The 20,750-nt window shown below is 39.2% G+C and overlaps 1 protein-coding gene across 1 annotated transcript in view; it reads left to right on the top strand.

Annotated features, from left to right (window-relative positions):
- Window positions 1-20,750, top strand: part of adgrb2 (adhesion G protein-coupled receptor B2) — a 196,702-nt gene that overhangs the window by 69,265 nt on the left and 106,687 nt on the right. The window contains exons 4-9 of the mRNA XM_034705611.1: window positions 173-361; window positions 10,571-10,732; window positions 15,986-16,150; window positions 16,671-16,835; window positions 18,174-18,275; window positions 20,392-20,498. Of these exons, the coding sequence (XP_034561502.1) occupies window positions 173-361; window positions 10,571-10,732; window positions 15,986-16,150; window positions 16,671-16,835; window positions 18,174-18,275; window positions 20,392-20,498 (890 nt within the window). The remainder of the gene's footprint in view (window positions 1-172; window positions 362-10,570; window positions 10,733-15,985; window positions 16,151-16,670; window positions 16,836-18,173; window positions 18,276-20,391; window positions 20,499-20,750) is intronic.

Genomic DNA, 20,750 nt, shown 5'->3' with positions numbered 1-20,750 from the left:
GTGTTGTTCCTCCTCTTTCACAACGCATTGTTAAAGAATTTAGTAATGCCTGCAGTTGGTTTAGTGTGCTTTAAACAGCTGGGCTGAAAAGATGTGTCTATCCTACCACCAAAACCTGTAGAGACACAAAAACAGTTAAACTCACTATGTCCATCTCTGTCTTGCTCCTCAGGTGACCCAGCAGCAGAGGAGTGGTCACAGTGGAGTGTATGTTCTCTAACATGCGGGCAAGGTTGGCAAGTGAGGACACGATCGTGTGTTTCTTCTCCCTATGGGACCCTGTGCAGCGGTGCCCTGCGGGAAACACGCATGTGCAACAACACCGCTTCCTGTCCAGGCGATCCTGGGATCACAGGCTCAGGTATTTTAACCCAACATTGTGCTTGAATTTAAAGGCTCTGACTGGATTGTACTCTTCTCTTACAGTAACAATGATATTCTATTCTATTCTATTCTATTGTGTGCACTTCTATTGATGCTTCTATAGAAGCAACAAGGGCAGAATGTTTTAGGATCTGAGGTTATGTCTTAAAATTTGTGATCTGATCTTAAAATTGCCTGGTGACGTCTTGAGGATATCTGCCTTCCTGCAGAGCTTTCTGGGAAATACAATCAGACATGGTTACCCCAGGGATGATGAAATGTCTCAAAAGATTATGCAGTACTGCAAAATGTGGAACAAATATATGTATATTATTATTTTTTTTAAGTTCTGGAGGCCTTGTTTTTAAAAGTAAAATGCAGCTTTAAAACGTCAGCTTTCTGCTCAACACTTCTCTCACCCGTGCAGCATTTACTTGCCTATTTACAACGTGTTAAGAAAGCTGCAAAGCTGAAGGAAATAATGATAGTGTGAAACTCCCTTCTGAAGGAAGTGGGCGGTATTCAAACACACACAAACACACACATACAAAATTACACACATCACAAGCTCAGCCAAAACACAATCTATCCTTGGTCTAGCAGAAAAAAATCCCACCAGAATGAGTGTCATTTTGTCACTTTAATTCACACTACTGACCAGCAGAGAGAGGGAAAGTGAAAAATACGGACAGACAGACATGACACCTGAACCCATGTCACTAAGTCTATTAGACATGTCAGAGCTCAGGAGTTCATACTTCCTGGCTCCTCTATCTTTAGCTCCTCTCTGCTCTGACTTTTCTTTCAATTCTTTGCTCATTTCTCTCATATTTTCCACAGTTATAAGAATGCTTATCTACTTTTCATTTTGAATTGTTGGTTACATATGAGGAAAACAAATTACTATAAGCAGACAAACCTTTGATGAGAATCTAATTTAACAAATTGTGTCTGTATTTACTTTTTGGTTATTGTTAATGTAGATTTGATCTGCCCTGGTATAAAAAAAGCCCAGAAAACATTCAAAATTTAACAGCAAGGCTTTTTATTTGATTTAGAATTTCTTTTCATTTCAGATGTGATAGCAGGTCCAACCAATCAAATATGAAAAGAACAAATTCATACCCATTTATACTTTGCCAATAAGAGCTGATGTATTCCACTCTACTTACTTGCTCTAAAAAGGCAGAACTAAATAAGGAGAATGGTCTCTTCCAGAATCTTTTCTTTCCTCTGCAGCAACACACAACACAATCAAGCCAGATCAAGTCGCTGAGGGAACGTGTGCATCCTGAATAATGTGGGCTCTGCTCTTGATTGATTGCTGGTGTAGGTCTTTACTGGATGAAATTGTGAAGTGCCGTCTGTCCTGCTTTGATTTGATTGCAATGATTGCAATTGAAGTGAAATCCTGGATGGCATTGCCTCCCTCCTGTCTGGCCTTTGTCCTGCTGCTAATGTTCTTTCTGTCCTTATACATAGGACTTTCAAAGGGTAGTCCTTTGTGGTACAATCATAGTCAATGCATTGCCCATGAGATAGCAAACCAATTTTTCTGTCCTCATTTTCTGTTTCTGGCCTTTCCTGCTATATTAGCAGTCTTTAGCTCACATATTAGCAAAACTTGCTATTTTTTATTCATTCTTAGTACTAAACTTATCTCAAGTGATGTCACCTGAGGTGGGATATGTAAGGGCAAGGGACCATAAGTTAGAAAAAATTAACCTTTCGAGGCCTCTGTTGCTGTTCTAGTTCCTGCTTGAAGATGGAAGCTCAAGCTAGCTTCCATAATACTAGCAAGACACAGTAGGATCTCTGACTGAACTACAGGTGTTTTAGTTGTGTTCTGGGCAGTGTGGAACCAAGAAAAACAATATATAGATAAGAGATGGTGATGATCATGATTTTTGCCTAATTTATACAAAAAAATACATCAAGTTATTCAGGCAAGCATTGTCTTTTCTCATCTTCCATTATTTTCCTGGGCCTGGTAATGTGGATCAACCGCCACTTGTTGGCTATAGCCTATATGAGAGCTGTTTGTTATCTGCCATTAAATCACATAAGAAGAAGAAACCACTAATGCCAGGCACTGGTCGAATGGTTATGGTGCCGGGAAATTCAGAATCAGAGAAAACTGATGGAAATATTGTTGATTAGTTCCAGGTGACTGTGGAATAGTGTTTTTTTTTGCTTGTAATGGCCATTCCTGGCAGAAACTGAAAAGTACATTATGCTTTGTTTTAATACATCAGTTTGATACTTTGGGCTTTCCACTGTGAGTTTAACAATGTTATCCTACTGCACTGTTACTACTGTAAGAAGAGTCTGTTTGAAATATCCGTCCTGCGGGCTACTCAGTGGAGTCGAAAGAATCAAGCCTGAGCCAGATATGATATCAGACAGTCTACTCCACCAGTCTTTTTTGCAGCAGAATATGACAAAGAGGGTGACCCTGACTCTGCAGTGTTTGGGGACTGACAGTCGACTGTCAAAGGAACATGTCAAAAAAGCTTACATTGTCGCTTCCCTGCAAGAAAGGAGGGAAGCATAGCCTGTTATTCTGGTTGGCAGGCAGAGGGGTATTCTCCAGGCAAACCTCTCTGTGCTAAATGGTAGCATAAGAGAGTGCATCACAGGAATACGGCACCAATGTCCTACATTCACGGCCATTTTAATGACAGTGATGCGTTTGAGGAGAGAATGTTGAATGGGAAATCCCGGCTCATAACTTCCCTTGGGATGGATAACTCAAAGAGAAAGTGGAGACACTACTTTCTAAATGTCAGAGTGTAGTCATTGGGATTTGGCTACAAAGTGGAGCCCAGTTATAGGACAAGGCTTATTAATGGTTACTTAAAAACTAGAGGTAAAATTAACTTCTATATTTTTAGACAGAAGTACCAGGTACTTGTATTTCTTTCTGAGAAGGCAGAATAAGAAAATGCTCCTTTTAAAGAAAGTTAATGACTGTGCCAACAAGATGTTGACTTTGAGTCTACCAGAGTCTTAAAACCAATGACATAGGCCAACTCATTTTTTACAGGTTTACACAGGTTACATGCCAATTACTTTAAAAAAACACTTATCATAAAATGAGGGTAAATAAGTTGCACTGGTATTTTTTTGTTTTGGGGGACTCCCAGAGGAATTGTACCATCTTGTACCATCTGTTTTCACAAAACCTGCCAGTCACCTGTACATAAGATGGGTTAGGCCTTTGGGAACATAGTTGCGAGGTACTGACCCATTTCTCACGCCACGCACCTCCACTAATTGTTGTCTTGAACTGAAGCTTTATCCTATGCTTGTCTTGACATGCTACTGTTGCTAGCTAACAGGATAGTGGCTTAGCTAGTATGTTCTTGGCAGAAGGCTTACACATTAAACATTCATGGTTTTGATGAGAGTTGATTGTGTTGTTCATGTTTGTGTCAGCATAAGATGTGGGTGTCGTTTTAGCTTTGTTCTCCATGATTTAAGCATCATTTAAGTGTCATTAGTTAGAGTGCTCTGCTAATTTGTCACATAATTGCGCTGTTCTTTTTGCATTTTCTCTGTGAGAGTTTTTGAAGTTAGTTTGAAATGTCCATGAAAAAATGAGTCATTGTGTACTTTTGTAGCACATGAGCACGTTCACATATGAGTGAGGAGTCACTCAGTGCTTACTGATGCATGTCAGACCCCCGTAAACTAAATGAAATAAAATGTGAAAAAACAAGGGAAGCGAGGGGAACATTCTCCATCCCTGTTGATGCATATGCTAATCTTGTTTTTATGCAAATGGGCCAACGCGATTTGTATGTCTAAGTGCCTCATTTTCCATTCAGCGTCGATATTAATATCCTCAGCTGCTCCTTTGATGGAATATTGGTAGCCGTGTTATGTTCCGTTTATTTTCTCATTTTTCCCTCTACTCCTCTGATGTTTCCTGACGCAGCTCTGGAGGGGTGCAGGGCCACTCCAGGGATTGCCTGAATGGGATCACGTCAAATTCAAGCAGACTGGAAATGTGGAGGTGGTTGCAAAGAGACATAAAAATGTTAAATGAACTGAATATAATTGGGTCTTTTTTGAAAGCATTTCTTTCTGTTTATCTTTGTTTTAATTATGTCATTTTATGGTTAAAGTCTACATTATTGTTTGATATTTGTTGCGTGATAAAGCCTAGTCCAACCCTGATCTGTTGGGGATATATCAAAAGAACACAGCACAGTTCCCAGAAGAAGACACACAACACACATGCACACACACGTGAATTAACAAGTAACGCAGTACTTTGTACTTTCAATCCAACCACTCAAATACCAATTTTGGACCAAAAATATGTCTGACAAACTTATATAACACCCCCAACATCAAAGAACTGCTGCCCATAGGCCTGCTATAAAATGCAATGCTCTAAAAGGATGCATCTCCAGCTACATTTTTTAAAGATAGTTAAGTATACATGCACTCATGCTTGCATTCATAAGCTTTCTCTTTCAAACCAGCTGCTCAGAACATGGCGACCAGTTGTGCCAACTTCCTGTTTTATCCGATAGATCTGCAAGTGAAAAGATTTTCTTGATTCTGTTTCATATGCGTTTACTCAAAACCACAAATATTCTGTGCACACAAGCATAAGTGAGCACATGCTTTCACAGTTTCTCCCAAGGCATCCAGAGCTGGGGAGTATTCGTAGTCTGCATGCTTAATCTATGGACGTGTTTGCCAGCTTCTTCTATCATGCTTTTCGACTATTTATTTGTGTTTGTGCACAAGTTTAGGCTTAGAAGTGGGTGTGTTGTGAGTGTGAGTGTGGGTGGATATGTCTCTGGGCGCAACTCTGTGCATGCTTTTATGTGTGTCTGCGCGAGTTAGGGAACATCAAAGAAAAGTAGCTTGGACATAAAGCCAATGAAGTGAAAATAGACATTTTTTCTCCCTGTTCTATCATGGCCAAAACTCCTAAATTAAGGTGATACAGATAATCAATTTTAAGTAATGGTGTAGCTCTTGACAAAGCAAACTAGGCAGTAATTGGTCCAGCAAATTAACTTTTTTTTGGAATATGTGCTGAAATATATAAGGCCTTCATGCCCCAAAGCGTGGAAAGTAAAGTAGTACCCCCTACTTCTGTTTTACTTAGCTACTGCTCATTTACCATAGATGCAGTGACATTTAAAACATGCAGTGGAACAATGGTGCATTATGAATACAGTGTGTCTGGGTCAGTGCGTAGTCAAGCGCTGCAACACCACACTTCCAGTAACCACTCAAGCAAGAGACCGGGGGTGCATGCAAGGATGCAATCACGGAGTCATGGCAGACTTGTGCAGATGGCGAGCACACAAATTCAAACGCACACATAGTTTTTGATAACGTTGCCTTGCTGTGCTGTGCTGTGCCCTCTAAAGTAATTGCTGTTAATGACAGTGGTGCTCAGATTCAATATCATGCATGTTTCAAAATGTAGAATAGGCTTTACAGCTACTTGAAAATACCTTCATACAGACAGCGTTGTTATACGTAAGGGTATATCTTATAATTGCATTGATTTAGAAGACATGCATCGAAGTCATGCATCCTCATTACGCATAAACACATTCTCTGAGGGCTGTGAATGTGTTAAGCTAAGTGTGTGAGTGTGCATATGTTAAATAAAGGAAGATGAGCATGGAGATTTTATTCCCTCTTATTTGATATTACTTGCGTTGCATCAGAAGGCAGCGCCATGAAAGTGATGTGCTTCTTTTCTTTGACACATTTTCCCTGCATATGTTTAATCCGCCTTTCAAAGGCTGAATTTCTAGAGCTCATGAACTTGATGTGGTGACTGGGTGTCTCACAGATCTGTCACATGAGGTTTGATCATTGGTGATCAGCTCGTTGTTTAATTTTGTATTCTTTGTTTTTTTTGCTGCTGCTGCTGCTGTAAACACGCTCTCATTCACCTCCCTCTGTGACTTCAACCCTGATGGGAATAAGCTCCCTTTAATGTGCACAATTGGACTGAACGATGTGGTACTATATGTAAATGTGGTGGCTGGTGTCAGGAAAGACAATGGAGCTTTTTTTGTAACTGGAAACATCACTTGTTTCGTTGTGTATTTTTGTCGTCAATGGGTGGTGTAATACACTCCCAGTTTTAGTATGTAAGGACATTTTCCTCATTTGCTTATCTGACCCTTCATGTTTCTACCCTTGTGCCCATCTCCAGTGGATATGTTCTCCTTTGAATGTGTCCTCATCTCAAAGCTGCTTCAAGCCTGATTTTATAGACTAATTGATTGGCTTTGCACAGTCAGACTTCAGATGCACTTGTACAGAGTTTAAAAGATGGAGATTCGATTTAGATGAATAAGTAATGTCTTACAAGAGCTGATGCAGAGAAAATATTAATAACAGAACTTTTGATTCATTGTATTTGTTTAGCTTTTAAGCATGTCCCTGTCTAAAGTTTGGGAGTCTGCTGGGAAAGTTTTGCAATATGAAATCAAATAAACACAAGAAATGTGTTGTCATTTTTGTTATAATTAATTATTACAATAATGTTTTATTTAATTTAACTTAACACTGTAAGTGTTGTCTGAATGTCCAGGACCTAATTTCAACAGTTTTTCAACTAGCTGAAGTTAGCTGACATCAACGTGTCCTTTGCAATTTTGATATTTATTCATGTTATGGTTTTAAGGAGGACATAAATTATTATTTTGATAGTATTCTTAAATTTCCTGCAGTAGTTCAGTCTCCATTTACAGAATGATGCAATTTCGATGTATTTGACTTTTTATAAAAACACACAAATGGGTCCTTTGTTATGGTGACACGAAGGCTCCGACATTGTAAGAGCAGCAGTTTTGAATAATTCCCACAGATGAAGAGCTGGTACTTTTGCTATGTAACCCCAACTACACAGGTTGAGTGACCCCTGAATGCTAACATAGTTGATTGCTACCTTACAAATGGTCACATGGTTTATTCATTGCGTTAGTCCAACTAAACCTGGACTTTCAAAATACATGATAACTTCTCTACCTGAAATCACAATAAGTTTAATTTCTTGAAGTTGGACTAAAATATCTACATTAATTCAGTCTGGGACAGATTTCTCTTGTATGTATACACCTCAATTGGATCCAAAATGACCCATGCAGTCTGCACATGCTCCATATGTTCGCACGGCGGACTACTCACCGGAGGAAGAAGCTATATTGTATTGTACATACAACAAGTTAGCCTCTTGTCTAGACTAGCTTAGAGGAGGCTTATCACCACCTACAGTTGTGGAAGTGTATACCCAGTGCTTGTATACTGGAACAAGGGTAGTAGTCCAGTGTAATTGCCGAATTAAGCTATAACCATAGCTTAACTTATCTGTGCATGTAAACGAACAGGCAGTTGTGAGGTTAGATTGCCTTGCACTCATTGTTTTTTTCGTCGCTGACTGTGATGCATTGTAATAAAGTCATTTTAGCCACAACATACAAGATGTGACTTTAGAATTGCCATGAATATGTGATAGAGCTTGTGACTGAAGCAGATTTCCAGGTAAATACTGGTCTAAATACACAGGTAAATTGAAGATCTTCAAATAATCTTTAGCCTATAATGCAAGCCTGCTAAAGCGCCGACAAAGCTTTGTCAACGTCACACCTTTGTACTTCAATATTGACCCCGTGATGGCATACTATTGGTGTCCCAGTGTGTGATTTCACAATGCATCATGGCGCAGCGAAAGCACAACAGGTAAAAACACAGTAGGAGCCTCACATACACAAAGTGCTTCTCTGCTCTGTCTGCTCCACGGGCTTACAGTGACCCAGTTTCCCTTCTGTAACACTTCTGTTACTACCTCCGATGCTTGCACAGCATGAGGCGATGTTGAAGGTGAGATGTGATGGGCGTAAATATGGCGCCTTGAACTCACATTATAAAAAAGGCTTTTAAAAAAAACTGTTTTGAACCAGTTTTCAACATTTTTTTCAGTGGTGGCCTTTGACGTCTTTTAAACATGTTTTTCTAATCCTCCGTGGGAAACTACTTTACAAAGTAACTGTCATAATTACAACTCTCATCCTCCTTTCCATTTGAAAATTGAAAAATGCTCACTTGGTGGTTTAATATTTGATTGCAGTAGAAAAAAAGAGAAAGATTAAAGCTAATGTTGCTAATGCTACTTGCCTATTCAATCTAATATAAAACTTTTAAAAGTTTTTTTGATTATAATAAAAATGAAAATGTAGCTATGACTGATTTTGACTTATGGATACACACTAACATTTATGTTTCAAAGTTGAGAGTGTTCAAGTAGTTTAGACTAGTTGAAAACTACACAACTATGCTAACCTAGCTAACAACATTTGGTCATCAAGCATGCCTTCATAACATAACACATACAATTGAGCTGTGATTTGCTTTTTGAAGAAACTCAGTTTTTAGAATTTCTAATACAAATAGGATTAATCAGGTATTAATCTAATTCACAACCATTTTAAGATGATACCAGGCTACTGCTAGCTTTGTCAGCAGGTCCAGTTAGCCTCCTGACAGTCACTCCTGTATTTTGTGCAATTGAAAAGCTTAACCTTATGTCAGCTTCATGCAAAGTTTTTTTTAACTAAAGTAGTTGTTGTTTATCTATTTAATGAAGCATACATAACAACTAGACTTGATTTAATTTGAGGGCAGCTAATGCAACTAGCTCCACATTGGCCAGCCACACAAAATATCCCCTTTGCAAAAGCTAATCATTGGTTATCAGTACAGTGGAAATCAGCAACACAAGTTCTCATCAGTGGGCACAGACCTGATTTCTTTTTATCTTGGACAATATTTCAGCATTTAGACACTAAGTACAGCACAGCAGCTTAAAGACACATTGGTTGTGTTACTGGTTTTAAAATATATCTCACTATTAACCAACTCCCTATTTCTCTGAACTTTTTAATACCACAATCTTCTCCCTCTCTCAGCCTTCTCCTCCTGCTCCTCTGAGCCTTCCTTCACAGAGTAGACTTAATTATTTATCGCCATGATTTATTTAGCTTTGCTCAACACAGGACCAGCTATCTCCATCTTGCTGTCTCAAACTTTCTCTCCTTTCCTCTCTGGCTCTGTTCTTCCCCCCTCTCTCCATATCTTGCTTTCTATCTTTCCTCCTGCACCCCCCTAAAATCGGCCTCCTCTCACTTTCTCCCATCTCTTTCAACAAGTTTAATCTCCTCTGGAGTCTGAGCTGAACATGCCTGAATCTTCAAAACAGAGTATTTCTTTTCTTGGCCACTACTTTTCCTTCTGTAACTTTGTGAGCTCAATTTTTTCAATTTCCTATATTTTTTCTTGTGTTCATCTGTTTTTCCTACCCTCCCTCTTGACACTCATTAACCAATCCTGCCCTTCATCTTTCAGTACTCTTTGGAGTCTACTGTTGAACATTTACTCACTGTTCTTCTCACTTTAATATCTGTCTGCCATCATTATTCCCTCTAATCTTAGGTCAAATGTCACCAAATGCTTTAGGCAATTATTTTTGCTCATGTGTTTTTGCAAATGTGTCTTTTTTCTCAAATGGCACAATCTGTCAGTGTCACCGGGCTCAAATACAGATCACGTAACCAGCAAGAATAGAGCCAAATCACAACAGAAGTCTGAAGTTATGTTCATTATCTGCAAAGTTTTGTTCAAGTCCAAAGTTCATTTATTCTATTTTGATTTGCTTCGTCTGCATCCACTGCTGAGATGAGATGAGACATGCAGTAAGGAGGGGAAAAAAAACAGGAACGAAGAGGGGGAAAAAGAAGAGAAACATTTTTAATATTTTAAGTGGTGTTTGAAGTGTTTGAAGTCTTCAGATCCTTTAGTTCACTAACTAAAAGTGCTAATAATTTCAGAAGCAAACTTACCACGTTAATTTCCTCTTCATGACTCAAGCTGTTTAACTGCATGACTTCAATGTCCATTCCTGACCTTCATTTTCTTTCATGTAGTAACATGTAAGTACAGAATCATTCTCAGTGTTTCTTTTCCTTTGTAATGTTTGTATGGAGGTCAAATGTCACCTCTCTCATGTTTTTTTAAGGAATGTGCTATGCTTCATTTAATATGTTATGTTTCTCTCATTTTCTAACCCTCTTGCCTGCGACGGGGTGCTCCCCTCACCCTTCCCCTCTCCTTCCCTCATACCTCATCCCCATGTGGTGTGTGTTTGTGCGTGTGTTCGTAGTGCATGGGCTATGGGAGGAGTGGTCGTTATGGAGTCTGTGCTCTGTGACCTGTGGGCGCGGCTCCAGGACGCGAACCAGGAAGTGTGTGAACGGAGGCGGGGCCTTGGCTTGTGGACGGCCCGAGATACAGACCAAACTCTGCAACATAGCAGTGTGTCCTGGTTAGTACCATCCCCATTCCACATATAAACACCCAGTCTGCCTCGCTCTCTCTTGGTCTCTGAGTCTTCTTGAAAATATCTAAACCGAAAACAACTGGGTTACCATCACAGCTCATACATTTGCATACATTTTCTTTTTCTTTATTCCACCATTAGAACTCCACAGCTAGACTAAGCATTCATTTCAACTGCTTTAACATGGGCAATGCTGCATTTATGTCTCAAACTATGAAGAAATCACCACTGGCTATTAAAACCTTAAGGAAACCTTTCTGCCCTACGCATGTTTATTTTTTTCTTTACAATTGTATGGTGTGTTCAGATGAGCTTATCCCTGTTTATTTGTACATGTCACTTGGAATTAGACCGTAACATGTCACTCATGTAATAAAAATTCTGAATGAAATGTAGCTGAAAAGGTGAAATTGGTTGTATTTCTGTTTAACTCTGGATAAGCAATGGACACTTTTGTAAGGGGAAACATTTTTATGTTTTACTGTTTTCCTATTGTGCTGATATGGCATGAATGCAGCATGAATTTCTCCCTTTCCTGCCTGCTGATGTTCATTGCATTAACTCCGTACTAGAGGTTTCAGCCATGGAACACATGCCCATTTTTCAAACATTCTTACTCAGCCACTCTGCAGAATCAAAGCAGATCAAAGCCCTTACGATGGACTATGCTCCTTCCATGGTTGGCTTGGTTTCAACTACCAAGCAGTCCCTCTGTGAAACTCTCTACCTATTGTCTCTGAGATTACCTGTTAGGCCTATACCTTGTCAAGAACAGCTATAAGTCACATGGCAGCCCCATCTAATTCGAGTGTCAAGGCTACCTCAGGACTTCACTCCAATCTTGCTCTGTCTGTCCAGCTGAGACATCTTTATCAAGCTGCCATTGGAGTGGAATAGGACAATTGAAAAAAAGTCACACTTGAGCCAACTCTGAAGGAAAAGTAGGGCACATTTTAACCAACAATTACTGGAGCCTATCACTTTCTATATTGAGACGTCAGCTTACCTCATGATATAAATAGCTTACAAGAGTCCACTCATATACTTCAGGCATAATGCATCGTCACTGTGCTGCTTACATTTTGCATTTAAAGTGTTCCTTTAGGAAAATGCTTACTTTTAAAGGATTGACATTAAAAAGGAAATGTAATTTCCATGGTTTAATTTGTGCCATACTTCCTGCGTTGGCGGAATATAAATAGTTTCTGCATCACATTGGACATTAATGAATGTACAGACATTAAAACATCAGACAGCTTATAACGAAATTGGTAGCTGCTTTTTTCCCCCCAATTGATCTCAGTCCAAGTGAGAGTGTGTGTGCTCATATAGGATGTAATCACTCAAAGGCAATGCAATTATCACAGGGTAAGTGCTTTTTATTTATCATTGCTACGGAAAGGGATCCTCTTATTTCCCTTTGGTTAAATGATACATATATTTATGTAAATGCTGCTGGACCCTATATGGACTGGAGCCCATTCTACCAACTGACTACGTTTTCATTTTTATCATGATCATGATATGCCTTTTTTTTTGGTCTTTTAAAGCAGATGTTTTATAAGGTTAATATTTAAATAAAACAAAACGGTTCCATAGCCAAAAGGGCTGCAAAGTTATGTCCCAAAGAGGAAGGAATAAGGAGACATCGTAATGTAAAGCATACCCTCCGGGATGTTTTGGCGTGCTGTTTTGGAAATCGTGATGGAAGGAGAGGGTTTTTGGAAAGAAAGGTAGGCTCGTCCTTCAAGGGCCTTGAGGAAATCTGTGTATTTGTGTCTTCCTTTGCTGTATGTGTTTGTGTATTTCTGTGAGAATATATCACAACAGATTCAGTGTGCTTTCAGGAGTTCAAAGGCATGGGGCCTTTGAAATGATGAATACCAGCACGGGCCTGTTGGCACTAACGGCCTTGCATAGAAAATGAAGCTTTGATGGATCTTGTCTATTTGTGTGTGCTTTGTAAGTGTGTATGTGTGTGCCTGTGTTTATGTTTGCATGTAGGTTTTTGTATGTTTTCAGTCATAGGATTTCACAGCTAGAAATATTCAGACCGTACATTATACAGTGCCATAGAACACATCAAGCCACATTCTCCCACCAAATTTCATGCATATACTGTAGGTGAAACTATCCTCAATTGAGACCTCTTTTTGAAAATGTCAAGAGGGCACAACTGAGTCTTTTTGGAAAAATCCTGTTAAAGACTCATGGAATATAAACATTATAAATCATGTGCCAAGTCATGTGAGTTGTTGGGCATATTGAAACCACCAAATGCCATCCATTGGGGATGCTAAGAAGAGGAAGCAGTGCTGAAATTATAGGGATAACAGATAATTTCTGTGCCAGGGCCCTTATTACCACAGATAAAGAAACACAGAATGCACTATATTGTTAGTACATCATATTGTTTGGAGCTCTTCACAGTCAACATAAAAACTGTTACTAAGTACACTGTGTGATAGCATCTTCAAAGTACATTTTTGTGTCATTGTCTGAGTGCAAGTTGCAATTGAGGAGCGAGTAAGCAAGCACCTTTTTCAAAACGATTGAAAGATTGCTGGAGCCATAAAATCAATTCCATAAAATGCTTTTTATCATTCTTCGTTTGGAAGCTGTTTGAGACTTGTCACTCTAATCACTTGGGATGGTATTTGAGAAAGTCACTTAAAGTCCCGTTCGGAGCTCACTCTGTGAAACAACCGACTCAGTATTGGCCCCAGCTCATTGGAACATTGCACAAGTTGCACACAGCGTGATTGACCACATCACCAAGGAGAGTTGGCAATGCTTTCCCACTTGGGAGAAGCAGACAAATACACTTACTGCACTGTATTTCACTTTCTCGGGTACTCAAAGCCCCTGTGTGTAGATTGTGTTGCCTCAATGTATCACTCTGAGCTCAAAGTTCTCACTTTGAATTGGTGTTCTTGTTAATACAGTGACAAATAGATTGGGAACTGTACTGCCTTAGAGCACATGCACAATAGCAGAGCAGCATCAAGTATAAGTCTAACCACTGTGGAGACAGGTTTCTGCTCCTGTTGAATTATATCAGTGATTTTCCAGAGTATCTGCTGTATCTGAAGGAATATAAAAAATATATTTCTTTCCAGCATAGATTAGTCTCTGTACACAAAAGTATGACCCTGGTTTAAGCTTGTTTTCGCTATAGTTACCATAAAAGACACTGAATATTAAACAAACTTTCAACTATAAACCACTAGAGAGTTCTCAGCCAGCTTTGCCTTCTTTAGCTGTGTGAGGTGTTTTGCAGCATTTTAGCTCATTGTTTTGGTTTTGCAATGTATTATACTACTTGCTGCTTAGAGTAAAACTACATCAAGACAGCTGCTATTTTACTGTCATAAAACATTCTGCTGAAACCTCTTGATACTACCAGTGTAGCCGGTGAGGATGGTTGAGCAATTGGTGACAGAAGAGCCACATATTTCCCTGAAGACTCAGCACTGAGAGAAAAAAACCCTTAATGGAAAATGGAATGAAATGAGACCCTCTTTTATTGGGTGTTTAAAAGCCTGACTTTTTTGCTAAAGAACTCAGACTATGCCTTTTTTGTGACAAGGGCAATTTGCTCACCTTATCACTGTTGTAAGAATTATTGTATATTTAATATTCATGTATACTTTGGAGTAGGGAAGGTGTGCTGTTTTTAAACTTAGCATTTTATACAGAATTGTAACATCTTTTGTAAAATGTGATGAGGGTAAACATCCAATGCATAGCTCAAGCTCATGTCAGTATGTAGACTGAAATAAACATAGGATCAAATTTCTTTCATCAACACAGCTGCCAACCAACACACTATTATTTCAATGATTAGTTCTAAGAATGTGCTTGTGAACAACAATCAACTTTTCTTAGTTAGCTTACTGTTTGAATACTTACTGGTTATATATAAGGTGTAATGTATAGTGAACAGGTGGATTGGTGATTTAGAATAGAGACAGGGTTAGCATGCCCCCTATGCAAAGCCCTGTGTACCCTCAAGACCAGTCTGAGATGTAAATGTTCACAAATCAAGAATGCTAAAGGTCACTATTGTTTTTGCCACACTGTCAACAGCCAGAGGTGTGAAATGTGTCTGAGCTCCTGTCTATGGATCTGTTTGATATGATGTGTGTGATCAGGTTGTCCCTAGCATAGCTGTTTTTGTAGAGAGTAAATCATGGTTGTTATGTTTTGACCAATCAGAATCACGTATTTAACAAGCCTTGTAACAAGTAAGAAAGTCAGGTAGTAACTGGACTCATTATAAACTTTCAAAACTATTAAAGAGAAATAAATGTCTTATTAGTGATATGCACTGCCACTGGTAAAAATATATCTCGGACAACATAGCTTGTAATTTTAGTAGTATTTGTTAATATATATGAGTTATTGTCTCGTTTCTCAACTGTCAGTTTTAATCAAAACTATGCATCAGCTTTGAAATAAGTTTACTGATATCATTTGTCATAGCTCTTTATCTTCTTCCTCTTAAATAGAACATTGTGTTCTTTCTATCCTCACTGTTGTCTAGACGTTCACTTGTTTTGAAGTTGATGGAATATTTAAAAGTCTTTGAGTAAACATTTGCCTATAAATGATTAATCTGCCTGTTTTTGTTATCACTCCAGCAATACCCCCATAAAAAAGTACATTTAGAGCTGTAATTCCACCTGTGTATGTTATCAGCCGCTGGTTAAGCTATTTGGTATTCATACATTGTCTGACAGCCTGTACTGGATTGTGCTGATTTTCTCTCCTTTCTATTTCTGCACAAACACCAGTCAAAAGTTGAAATGTGGTTCCTTTCTAATAACACTTTGAAGGAAAATCCAACTGACTGTACTCTGCGTGAACTCTTAAAAACAAAGCATAAAAGGAATTCTAATCAGCCATTTTCTAGATTGAAATTTTTGAAATGTCCATAAACACATGAATTGTGGTGTGTTTGTTTATTTCTATTTATGGAAAATCAAATACCCTCTGTTATTTATTTGTTCTCCCTCCTAACTCAGTCTGTATTCTGTTTACTTGAAGCCCACTCACCTTTTTCATTCTTTGTCTTTTCTCCCTTTGCACCTTCCTTCTTGCTCACATCCTCCCTCCTATCCTTCAAAAATCTAAATCAATTTACCCTGAATTCCCTGTGTCTCTCAAAATCTTCCACCTTCCACTTTCATCCATTTTCCCTGTCACTATGCATATCCACCTATATCTCCTCTGCAGTCGAAGGCCAGTGGTTAGAGTGGGGGCCTTGGTCGAGATGCAGCGTGACCTGTAACACTGGAACACAGCAGAGGCAAAGACGATGCAGTGCGTCAGTGCACGGCTGGGCTGAATGTCAGGGCCCCCATCAGGAGAGCAGAGATTGCACCAACCCTTCCTGCAGCGGTAAGACGTACAAATGAATGCTTAATACTCACACTCGCATGCTCTCAAATGTCATTATGAAAACATGAAACATGCATTATTTAAAGGTATCTGTAAGGTCTTCTTTGATTCATGTTCTGTATGCTTGTAACTTGTGGTTTGGGATCCAATTTGGCTGGTGGTTTGTTTCTACGGTGGCCCAGAAGGCAAAATATATTGTGCTTTAATGAGCCTGGCCCTCAAGTTGGATGTTTTAAATTTGATTTTGGATTCCACACCAAAAAAATGACATTTCAGCTCATTATAAGACAGTTTTTCATTACCACTACTGCTAAGATGTCATTGTTGGTTGACTAACAATGTCTCTTTGTCAATTTATGTAAGAATACGGCACAATAATTGTTGTGTGACATGTTGCATTATAAAAAGGGATTGATTGACAGTTGTATCTGATCATCAACAACCCCCTCCTATTTTTTACCATCCCACAATCTTCCTCGCTGCTCCCTAAACTTCATTGGTGGCTGTGTCCATCTCCTAGGTGGAGGTAACTGGGGCAGCTGGAACCACTGGAGTCTCTGCAGCAAGACATGTGACTCTGGTTGGCAGCGTCGTTTCAGGATGTGTGAAGGCTCTGGACTACAGGGCTATCCCTGCGAAGGCTCAGGGGAGGAGGTCCGGTCTTGTAATGAGAAGAAATGCCCAGGTCAGTGACTCTCAGGATGTGTGTATTAGCTTAGAAAAGTAGGGAGAAATACCGTATATGTATAAGCTCATGTATATTTATGCCCGAAAGTCTATTTAGTCCCAACATTTTTATCTGGGTGGCAGCATTTTTCTGCATGCCTCTCCTAGTGAATCCCTGACAGAGACTAAAGACTGTGCATCTCTCTTTCTGTGTGTGTGTGTGTGTGTGTGTGTGTGTGTGTGTGTGTGTGTGTGTGTGTGTGTGTGTGTGTGTGTGTGTGTGCCCAATCTGCATATGCGCACTATTTGTCAGGCAGAATAGAAGTGATTCCCAGTGGTTCGCACCACAGCCAAAGGCTTCTATCGCAATTTTAGAACTGCATTCTTCTCATCTTTAACTGCCTCTTGTCTGCCATCCTGTCGATTCACATACCCATCCATCTTTACCTCTCCATTGATTTTGCTTGTCCTTGTCTGCTGGTGCTTTCATTTTATCCTCTCTGTTTACCTGAGAGATATTCCACTTCTCCTCATATCTCTCCTCTTTAACATTGTTTTTGTCGTACTAATCTCGCTTGCGCGCTCTCTGTTCTTTCTCTGCCTGATAGAGGGTGAGATGTTCAATGTCAGAGTGTCAGCCGCTGCAGGAAACAGTGTGTTTTAATAAACATCCCTCTTGACTGAATCTGAGTGTGCATGTGAATATGAAAGCTTATTTTCTCTGCAACCCTGAATGAAACACATGTACATTCTTGCAGTGAGCTCTTCCGGGCTACAGATGATAAACTTTAAAGTGTAGCTTCCAACATGACCCCTTTGTTTTGAGTAGCTCTCAAGCTGCTTTTACACTAAGGCTAAGATCTCGTCTGTTGGCATTGCAGGGGAACATCATATATTTTTTTCCCCCCTCCGTCTCACTGCGTCTCTCCCTCTATTTTCACTCTCCGTCCCTCTTCATCTCTTTGCATCGCCTCTGCCAAAACTCGTCTGCCCCCCTTGGAATATCTTCAGAACACTCTCCCCCGTTTTTCATCAGGGTTATGAAAGAGAGGGAGGGGGAAAACAGATGAATAAAGAGAGGGAGTAAGATGAAGAGGGAATGAGATACTGTACTGAGGCAGTGACACTGACAGAGAGCACTGAGCAATGTACAAGGGAATAAGATTTGGAGCCGCTGTAGGAGAACATTGATTTGAATCTTGTTTTTTTGTGCTTTTCTGGCTCCCTTGTTTTTTCGCTGACTATGTATGTGTCTGTGGGAGCATGTGCGTGGGGATTCTTCTTTATCTTTTGCAGTGTGCATGTTCGAATGTACTTCATTTCACTTTTGCTGTGTATTTCTCGCCCACATTTACAGCTCCTCATGAGATATGTAAAGATGAGCACCTTCTTGCTATGGCATGGAAGAGAGCATCAGCTGGAGAAACTGTCTACAACAAGTGTCCAACTAACGCCACTGGTCAGTCACTTGGTTTGCTTTAGTCAATATATTTTAGCTGCTAGCATATTTCAGCCAGAGGTTGTGTGAATTGATGATTGTTTGGCCTTAGAACAATAATTTTGATACGACACAAAACAATAGCCTAGAAAATGTCTTTAAAAATGTCCAAAAGGTGGGATGTAGGCCTCACAAGTGTACGCTAGCACCCAAGTTAGCATTGATAATTACACAGAGCAATGTTGGCTAGCAACAGTGAGAGACAGAAATATTTTTTAGAGATTCATTTAGAAATGTGTGACAAAAATAGACCCAATATGGGCAATACAAGTTTGTTATCCACACAAACATGTGTTAGTATCCAGCACCTACATGAGTCTATAGTTAGCAACAACAGTTTAATTAGCCACACAGGTGGGCAGACCCTTAGTTATAATGAGCAGTTCTAACAAGGAAGGGAGAATGAATGAAATACATCAATATTCAGAAAATACAAGGGGGTAATACCAGGAGCCAAAGAAGACTCTTGTTCTTGTCAGGATGTTAGCTCTTACACAACAGCTAGATAGTTATCAGCTAGCTTACAGATACAGTTTTACTTCTTAACTTCCTTCTTACTAATGAACATATGTTAGCACTGGTTGTTAGCATCACAAGCAGCTGAAATGAAAGAAAAAAACCCTCAAGATGCTCCACTCAATAAACAAAAAAAATCAAGAGTAAAAACATAAAAAAAAACAGGAACATTTCCATCAGGCATCCAAAAGTGTCCAGCAGGAGAAACAGAACATTATCAGCCCCCCTAATGTTACCACCTGGTAGTTAGCTTCTGCTCAAGCTAGCTACCAGGTGTTAAGATTGGCAAGCTGACCTAGACTTAGTGATTAAGGAAGAGAAGGTAAAAAGCCTCAGAAACAGGGTTAACAACAAAATATGCTCTTCCTGTATTTATAGAGGGGCAAGTAACCTCTGATACTACAGTGGGATAATGACACAGCTACATGTAGTAGCCAAAATATTTAGTAAATAGCATTATGATATACCAGCTGAATGACGACACAGTTTAGGCTTAAAATGATATAGTACTTCTGTGTCCCCTATGTTGAAATTACTGTTGACTTCTCAACAAAATTATGATTAAATAGTAAAATTGAGCTTTGATATAAAAAGACAGTGGGAGCAGTACTTCCTCGTGATGTTTTTTCAACATTTTAGTTGGTACAGCAGGAATGTCCTGCTTGAATGCAGCTGAACCTCTTCTGTGTAAAACGTATTGCTGAGCTCCTGAAACAGCTTGCTGAACAACCTTCTTCTTTGTACTGCCTTTGTACCAACCATAGCAGAAACAAGAACAAAATGTTGTCACTTTAGGTACGTTTTTCATTGAAACTCAAGCCAGGAGCAGATGTGGTTCAGGATGCATACCAAAAAAAAGTGCTCTTTCAAAAAACAGTGTTGGCTCTATCTTCAAAACAAGTCTGCTTGAATTAGGTTCCCTGCCAAGATAACATTATAGATTAAAGTACATCACATTTAAGGTAGATCATAGACATAAATTTAATTAACAGGGAAACTTTGCTGTTTATTTATGTCCATATTACTCATAAAAAGACAGAGCCCGAGTCAGTAAGTGATTATTTATTTGGCTAGGGTATGGGTTTTGTCTTGGTAAAGTGCTGTATTTTGGCAGCCATTGCCAGTTTATTTGTTGGCTGCCAGGTTAGAATAGCCAGCAGGTGTAAGTTGCCAAACACTGTAGCCCTGCTTCAAATTTATTATTCAATAGATGGAAGTATTCAGGATATTATCTTGCCCCAGGAAAGGAAAATTCAAAGAACTGACCTTATTTTTCACTTTTACATAGATCAATACTGTAACTGTGTGGTGGTTTTCCTGTACCAATTAAAATTATTTTAAAAGATACCTGTTGTTTGACCCCTGACCCTAATGCCAAAAAACAAAATACAAAAATCAGAACAGCTCTGGGTTTTAGGATTGAAATTCTTCCTCTGTTTCGGTATTTGGCCAAGAGTTGATGCCAAGTTCAGTCATAATTTACAATGTGTTCTTGAACAGTTTCCATCTTCAAATGTCACAAATTATCTGTAAATTAACTGTCCCCCTTGTCTGTTCCTAGGATCTGCTAGTCGTCGTTGCATGCTGGACAATAATGGAGTTGCTTTCTGGGGTCCTCCGAGCTTCGCCAGATGCGTCTCACTTGAATATAGACATTTACATATATCTGTAAGTTCACTTTTAATGCAAAAGTACACCCAAACTCAGGAACTTTGTGCAATGTTTCAAAATCATCATCAAGAGCAGAAAAGAAAATTGCTCTAGTTAATTGCAGAATCACTCTCTTTCATAACTCCCCTTTATTCAACCTGTCAGCCTCATTAGCGAATCTATGATAGAGTTATGGCTTTGTTTTTTAAAGTTACTCCCTGTCTTACTTTTTGGCTTTTCACCCATCATGTACCTTTGTTCAACTTTGTC

The sequence above is a fragment of the Notolabrus celidotus genome, chromosome 16 (assembly GCF_009762535.1).
Source record: "Notolabrus celidotus isolate fNotCel1 chromosome 16, fNotCel1.pri, whole genome shotgun sequence".
Lineage (NCBI taxonomy): Eukaryota > Metazoa > Chordata > Actinopteri > Labriformes > Labridae > Notolabrus > Notolabrus celidotus.
Note: the sequence above shows the minus strand (reverse complement) of the source record. Positions and strands in the feature narration are given on the sequence as shown.